The sequence below is a fragment of the Notolepis coatsorum genome (assembly GCF_963971535.1).
Source record: "Notolepis coatsorum genome assembly, chromosome: 4".
NCBI classification, from domain to species: Eukaryota; Metazoa; Chordata; class Actinopteri; order Aulopiformes; family Paralepididae; genus Notolepis; species Notolepis coatsorum.
In genome coordinates this window covers 18,912,195-18,920,682 of record NC_140168.1, presented here as the reverse complement: position 1 = coordinate 18,920,682, position 8,488 = coordinate 18,912,195, and the positions used below count along the sequence as shown (strand labels likewise).

Genomic DNA, 8,488 nt, shown 5'->3' with positions numbered 1-8,488 from the left:
TCAGCACCCCCTCAATCGGGAGTGCCGACGCCTCTCTCGTGGATCAACTTAACTCCTTTTACGCGCAGTTCGGTGCAAACAGTGGCGACGCTAGCTCACCGGCTAACGACGTCACTGATGCGCCGACCGTCGTGGAGGGGGGGGGGGTGTCCGCGGGGGGGGGGCACTCTCTCATTGATGGAACACAGTGTGAGAAGAGCATTTATGCGGGTGAACACCAGAAAAGCAGCTGGCCCAGATGGGATAACACGACGTATACTTAAGTCATGTGCTAACCAGCTAGCCCCAGTGTTCACCACCATATTCAATCTATCCCTGGCTGAGTCCGTGGTCCCTGCCTGCTTCAAGGTGTCCACCATAATCCCGGTACCAAAAAAATCCTCTCCAGCAGGTCTCAATGACTACAGACCAGTGGCACTCACCTCTGTGGTCATGAAATGTTTTGAGAGGATGGTTAAGGATTACATTTGTGCCTCTCTCCCCAGTGATATGGACCCTTTGCAATTTGCATACAGGTCAAACAGATCCACTGAAGATGCGGTCTCTCAGGTACTTCACAACACCCTCTCTCACCTAGACAGCCAGAAGGGGGGCTATGTGAGACTGTTGTTCATTGACTATAGCTCAGCGTTCAACACCATAGTCCCCACCAGACTGGTGGACAAGCTGATTGAGCTGGGTCTGAGCTCCGCTCTGAGCGCCTGGATACTGGACTTTCTGAGTGAAAGGCTTCAGGCGGTCAGGGTGGGGGGTCAGACCTCCAACACCATCACCCTGAGTATCGGGTCCCCCCAGGGCTGTGTCCTGAGCCCCCTGCTGTATTCTCTCTACACACATGACTGTGTGGCCAGGTTCACCTCCAACTCCATAGTGAAGTTTGTGGACGACACAGTGGTGGTGGGGCTGGTCTCTGACAACGACGAGAAGGCCTACCGGGAGGAGGTTGATGTACTGGCACGCTGGTGTCAGGACAACAGCCTGCTCCTGAACATTGGTAAAACCAAGGAGCTGATCGTGGATTTTAGGAGAGGACAGCAGGAGACACACACACCACTGTGGATAAACAGGGCTACCGTGGACAGGGTGAGCAGCTTTAAGTACCTGGGAGTCCACATCTCAGAGGATCTGACATGGACAACACACATAGACTCAGTCGTAAAAAAGGCGAAGCAGCTTTTTTTACCACCTGAGACAGTTAAGGAAGTTCAGAGTATCGGGGAAGATACTCCAGTCCTTCCGGAGCTGTAGAGAGCATCTTGACTGGAAACATCACTGCCTGGTATGGAAACAGCAAGGCACAGGACAAGAAGGCCCTACAGAGAGTGGTGCGCTCAGCTGAGCGTACTACGGGTATTGCACTACCACCCCTGCAGGACTTATATAACAAGAGGTGCAAATCCAGAGCCTGCAGAATAATGAAAGACCCTCACCACCCCAATAACAGCCTGTTCAAGCTGCTGTGGTCAGGCAAACGCCTGCGCACACCAGCAACTAGGACAGAGAGACTTCGGCTCAGCTTCTTCCCCCAGGCCATCAGAGTCTTGAACACTGAACTCTCCACACACAAGCACACATGATCACACACACAACACACATACTGTATACGCTCACACACTAACAGTCACTTTAGCACGAACACACACACACACATGCTGCACACGCTCACACTAAACGGTCACTTTACAAAATGAAAAAGGTCACTTTACTTTATAATTATTATAATTTTTTTAATAATGAATGGGAGTGGTTCTTGTATAGCAATAGATGGATTATATATATAACTGTATATTGTATAGTATAGTATTGTATAGTTGTAGCTGTGGCCATTATATGGTTTCATAATTTATATGTTATTTGAGTTTGTAAGTCTAGTGTAATATTTGAGAATGTATTTATGTTGCATTTCTTATTTTCTTTATTATTTAATTTGCTACAATTTATAGTATATTCATTTTGACGTCTGGTTATATATGGTGTCCCGTTAGGCTGCTCTTGCGTTTTACTTTAGGGACTGATTACGGCACCTGCGAGCAAGCGGCAGGGATGGTCGGAGTCAGGGGCGTCGTTCTGGTATGGCAAGGTATGGCACTCGCCATACCTTGGCAAATACAAATAAAAAAATAAAAAATAAAAGATATATATTTTTTTTTAATAATTTTTTTTAATTCGAATGTCAACATTATGAACGAAGCTTCGAACTATTCGGTACAGCCCTACCATGTTTTGATATTGTCAATTATCTCACTTTTACTCAGTGACTTTTACTGTGACTAACTAATATGCCCAAAAAAAAGGAAAATGGACATAGGGATGTTTTTTTATCAAAGGGCAGCAGAGACAAGTGATACGGGGACACAGGTAAGGTCTTACAATGGCTTAGTGATTATAACAGTGCAGTTCAGCATTCAGTAACCCATACTTTTTGTGAATGTTTTTGATACTACATTCTGTTGAACACACACCTCAAAACCGTACCTAAGGAAAATTGGCTCAATTGCAAGAAAAGTAATAGACAGTTATGATATTACATTCTGCATAATTCGTATGCAAAATATTGTGGTTCCCTGCTTTAGTCTGTTGACACATTTCTATACTAAAAATGCTTGTGTAGTCCTGTGTCATACCTAAATGTCATATAACTGAATTGTGTAGAAACAACTCACCAAAAGTGACTATTGCACAACTGATTTGACAAAAAAAATCCACCAAGGGGGGGTAACCCCCCGTTCACCCCCCCCCCCCCCTCCCTCCTCGCCATACCTAGTCTTTTACTGAAACGAAGCCACTGGTTGGAGTTGTACAGGTTCTACCACTATCAAGACTGTTGCCAAGAACAGAAGAATGAAACCCCCTTTTATGTAGCATGCAGCCAACGAGGTATTTAATGTTTGTTTGTATTTTGCTTTGCTGACGTGTTGTTTTTCATACTGTGTATATTATTGTTTGTGTTGACATAACGCGACTTATGTTTTCTGTTTGGATGGATTGGAGGTGTTACTCCTCACCACTGAGAGTCCGCGCTGGCTGGTGAAAAGATGAGACAGGCTGCCTCCTCATGTACCGGAGGGGACACATGATGCAAGGCTTCTATCCTCACTACAACTGACCAGTGGGGGGCATAGTCTAGCAATGTTCAAGACAGGGGAGGAGAGAATTGGCAATACAAAATAAGGATGGGAGAAAAATTTTAAATGAGGAGAAAAAGTGAATACAAAAAAATTATATAGTGTAGGAGTGCGGAACAAACGGACTGCCAGACGGTTGTTAGATGCAATACACGTGAAGTGCCATGTTTACTTCCCACTTCCTTAATACAATCTAATACGTCATCACATCAACCCGTGTGACTACATAACGTCAATGCCCTCTAACCACACCCTGTGCAAACATTGAACATGGATGTGACAGAATGTGAATGTGAATTCTATTGTCCATTATTGTCCCCCACATGCGCCCGCGCCAGAATTCACAAGAACTGGCAGCATGAGCCGATCCTGCCGAAACGGCTTCGGGTGTCCAGAGTCTGTGTAGCGACGGGACCAGTGACCACCAGAGGGTGGCCTGAGGACTTAACGGCCAGGGGGAAACCCTGTGTCATGGTGGAACCCGTAGACCCCGGAGTGTGGTCTGAGGTTTTGATGGCCGGAGCGCGGCCGGAGCGCGGCCGGAGCGCGGCCGGAGCGCGGCGGCTGAGCTACAGGAACCGGACGGTCCAGGTTCACATGAGCTGGTTTCAGACGGTCCACTGAAATGTGGTCCGGTTTCCCTCCTATTTCGACTACAAATGACTTGTCCCCTGTTTCCAGAACACGAAAAGGCCCCTCATATGGTGGCCGTAGTGGCGGCCGATGGGCATCATGGCGGACAAAGACGTACTTTGCTGTATGGAGATCAGGTGGAATATAAGCCTGGGGCACAATGTGCTGTGACGTAGGCACCGGCCTAAATACCTTGGTATTGTCCAGAAAAACAGACCGTTGGTGGCCAGCAGACCAAGGCGTTGTGGTGTTGGGTATGAAATCCCCGGGGACTCGCAATGGCTGCCCATAAACCAGTTTGGCTGAGGAGGACTGAAGATCTTCCTTAGGGGCTGATCGGAGGCCCAGCATGACCCACGGAAGTCTGTCAACCCACCCATTGTCCCAGAGACTGGCCCTGAATGCAGCCTTCATTGACCTATGAAACCTCTCGCACAGTCCATTAGCTTGAGGGTGATAGGCTGTTGTGCGGTGCAGCTTCACCCCGAGACCCTGGGCCACAGCATTCCAGAGCTCCGATGTGAACTGAGACTCCCAGTTGGAGGTTATGTCCGATGGAGCACCAAAACTGGCAACCCAGGTGCCGATGAATGCTCGTGCAATGTCGGCAGATGTAGTTGAAGATAGTGGAACGGCCTCTGGCCAACGAGTCGTCCTATCAATCATGGTAAGGAGGTGGGTGCAACCGTGTGATCACGTCAGGGTCACCAATGTAGGAGTGCGGAACAAACAGACTGCCAGACGGTTGTTAGATGCAATACACGTGAAGTGCCATGTTTACTTCCCACTTCCTTAATACAATCTAATACGTCATCATGTCAACCCGTGTGACTACATAACGCCAATGCCCTCTAACCACACCCTGTGCATAACATTGAACATGGATGTGACAGAATGTGAATGTGAATTCTATTGTCCATTATTTTCCCCCACAATAGAATATCAGGCATATAAATTACCTTATTATAGCCAAGTCGCACATCTATGGATCGGGCCAAATCTCTTTCCAATGGCAGAGTTCAATCTGGACTTAGTATCACCAGGCGTGCAGCAAAAACCATGAATGAAATCTACTCTAAGTGTAACGGAGGTCCGTGAGTATATCCACAGTCGCAGAAACAGGGGTGTTGACAAGCGACTGTGGCAGTAAGCGGGCTGTGAGTTAAACTCACTTCCTCATAACAGGGTTAATAGACGCATAAGTATGGTACATAGCAGTGGATTCACTTCTTAGTGCAGCGGCCTATGTCGTCGCCCGCGGTGCGGTAGCTCCCCTGTTCGACTCCCCCTCGGGACATCAGCATTTAACAACAACACAACGCAGACCAATACGATCCGTCACAGTGGTGCCCAGTGACCCGGATGTCCTGAGGGGTGTGAGTTTAGGGAGGTGAGTGTAACGGAGGTCCGTGAGTATATCCACAGTCGCAGAAACAGGGGTGTTGACAAGCGACTGTGGCAGTAAGCGGGCTGTGAGTTAAACTCACTTCCTCATAACAGGGTTAATAGACGCATAGGTACGGTACATAGCAGTGGATTCACTTCTTAGTGCAGCGGCCTATGTCATCGCCCGCGGTGCGGGAGCTCCCCTGTTCGACTCCCCCTCGGGACATCAGCATTTAACAACAACACAACGCAGACCAATACGATCCGTCACATCGTAAAAGTACAGTTACTTTTTTATTATGTAGATTCCTCCACCATTTCATCAGATTGCAGATTTGCTAGATGTTCACAGAAAGGTAGAGAAACTAACTGCGTTCTAATTTATGCCAATATCGTTCAGGTTTGTGGTAGATAATCCGGAAAATAAGAGAAATAAGGAAGTTTATCCACAAGTCATTTGATTGACAAGAGCTGGCTTGAGCTGGGTAGTGTCGTTTTTTCGGAATTCCAATGCCCATTGAAAGCCCTGGGTCTCCTCTCCTTATAGGCGAAACAGGTTTGCCACCACAGATCATGTGTCCAGCACCCTCACAGCCGTAGCTACAACCACTTACGTCAAAGCTCTTGTTCTTTTGAGAACATACTGGGTAGATTTCAACTTACAGGAAACTGTTAAAGATAGCGTAGAAGCGTGACTCAGGGCCCAGATCAGTGTTAATTTTGGCAGCTATTTTCATTTTAGTTTGAGTCTTAGTCATGTGTCAAGTGCTACTTTTTGTTTTCATCATATTTAGTCATCTTCATTTATTTTTCATTTAGTCAGTTTTAGTCAACTAAATGTCTGAGCATTTTAGTCTTAGTCAGTTTTTGTCTCAATTTTGTCTCTTTTGTTTTAGTCTAGATTTAGTCGATGAAAACGGATGACATTTTTGTCTATTTTTAGTTAATGGAAAAAATGTATTCAACATTTTCTTTTGAGACTCCGCCTCAGACTCTTATCATTTGGCACTAAAAGCTAAACATTGTCACCGGTATGGCTGTCTGCATTATGTCATTACATGTGTGCGAGAGTTCGATCAGTTAGCCACGTTAGCGTGAGCTAGGTTAGCCACTAGCTAACGCGAGCTAGATGGAAATACAAACAATGTGGTGAATAAGTGATTTACCTTGGAGGAATACTCCTTTGCCAACTTGCTGTACTTTGCTTGCAGGTCAGCAGCTGGATTATGAATAGTCCCAACTAGCTTTTCAAATAGCTCCAGGCTAATGCTAATAACACAGAGCTCCCGTCAGAACACTGTTCTGTCGGGACAATGGCATTAAGAAAAGTTATAATTAGTTTGTCTCGTCTTGTTTTAGTCAACAATATCAACATACATGAAGAGAAATTTCATCCTGGTTTTTGTAAATTACATTTTTGTGTGCTCAGTTGTGGTCAACGATATTTAATAAACTATTTAGTCTCGTTAGCGTCACATGGTATTCAATAACGTGACGTCACGTCTCGTTGTCGTCATGAAAAAAACCTTCGTTGACGAACATCTTTCGTCATCAATTTAGTCAACAAAATTAACACTGGCCCAGATAACGGTAAATGGTCGACTCGATATAGAACTAGCTAACCACAGAGACACACAGCATTGTTCTACATTATACACATGACCCAGACGGCAGATATGAAACTGGCTGACCACAGAGAACGCCTTGAAATACAACACTCTAATGTTGCACATTCCATAACTACACAATCTAATGTTGAACATTCCACAACTACACTCTAATGTTGCACATTCCACAACTACACTCTAATGTTGCAGATTCCACAACTACACTCTAATGTTGCACATTCCACACAACTACACTCTAATGGTGCACATTCCACACAATACACACTCTAATGTTGCACATTCCACAGCTTATACATCAGACATACATCCATATGTCGTGCTTTGGCTTTTCCTGCAGTCACACCTGCTTTTGGTGGAAGACACAGATGCCATTCATACAGATCGCTATCGTATACTGTATTTACATTTAGTCGTTTAGCCAGCGCTTTTATCAAAAGCGACTTAACACTCACAGACTCACACCTTGATAGCAAAACGGGTTGAACTTTGATAACCAAACCATTGTTAGGGGCGTGCCCAGCCCACTGTATAACTGTAACTCGCTCTATCATTCTAGAGCTCATTCAGACAAGCTCTCTTGTGACCATGTCACTTTTCATGACCCGTTTTTAGCTTAATAAAAACTAATCTTGAGTACTATGCTCTCCTCTCCGGTTTTTCTCTAAGCTGACAACAAAATAATTGGGTCTTTCACTCTAATCAATATTCATTAATTTGATCCCCCCATGCTCCATTTCTCCCCCCTTCCCCCCTCCAGACCCTCATCTGTACCTTTGATTACACTGCCTACTCATTATGCTTATAATCATACTTAATTATATTGTTTACACTCTTTATTCTACTATAATGTTATTGCCTATATTTATGTATTCTACTATGAATTGAAAATGGAGGACCCTTAAGTCAAAAGTATTTTTCTGGTCTTCATCCTCTTATTTATGTATTTGTTTATTTAGACGGGACAGAGCATTATTACTGGACACTACAAATAAATGCAGTGTAAATACACCAGATTTAGCAAGGATGCTAATTTTCGTCCACAGTCCCCACACGCAGTGGCGAATCCTTATGGAAGCCAACGGAAGCCAGACCTCCCTATCAAAATATGAATTAATATCAAATATGAAAGAAAAAAAAAAATATATATATATATATATATATATATATATATATATATATATATATATATATATATATATATATATATATATATATATATAATTTTCTTTAATATAGTTTACATTCTTTTTCATCTGTGTTATAATTATTATTATTATTATTTTTTTTTAATGTCTCCCTCTTCTCCTTCTCACTCTCTAACACACTGTCAGACTCACTATGCTCACTGCAGTTAGAGGAGAGGCAGGGGGGAGGTGGGTCCGTGTACGTTTTGATAGTTCGTTTTTCGTTTCAAACGGAAAAACAAAAAACAAAAAAAAACGGAAATACGAGGTGTTTTCCTATTTCCGTTTGAAACCAAAATCGAAAAAACGGGGAAAAACTGAAATACGGAGCTGTTTTTTGGTCGTATTTTGGTGTCAGAATCAAATGAAAAAAGGAGTAAATAATGGGCCGTGTACTTTTGATAGTTCGTTTTTCGTTTTTGATGTGAAGAATGGAGAACGGAACCACGTGACAAGTACATTTTTCAATGTAAAAGCCATTCACGATCTAACGTTAACGAATATGTATAACGCTATGAATAAATACACATGC

General features: G+C 44.0%; 1 protein-coding gene across 1 annotated transcript in view; it reads right to left on the bottom strand.

Moving 5' to 3' along the window:
* Positions 1-3,466: 3,466 nt before the first annotated feature.
* Positions 3,467-8,488, bottom strand: part of LOC311226438 (uncharacterized protein) — a gene marked incomplete at both ends in the record, with an annotated part of 37,931 nt that continues 32,909 nt past the window's right edge. The window contains one exon of the mRNA XM_084311864.1: positions 3,467-3,694. Within this exon, the coding sequence (XP_084167990.1) occupies positions 3,467-3,694 (228 nt within the window). The remainder of the gene's footprint in view (positions 3,695-8,488) is intronic.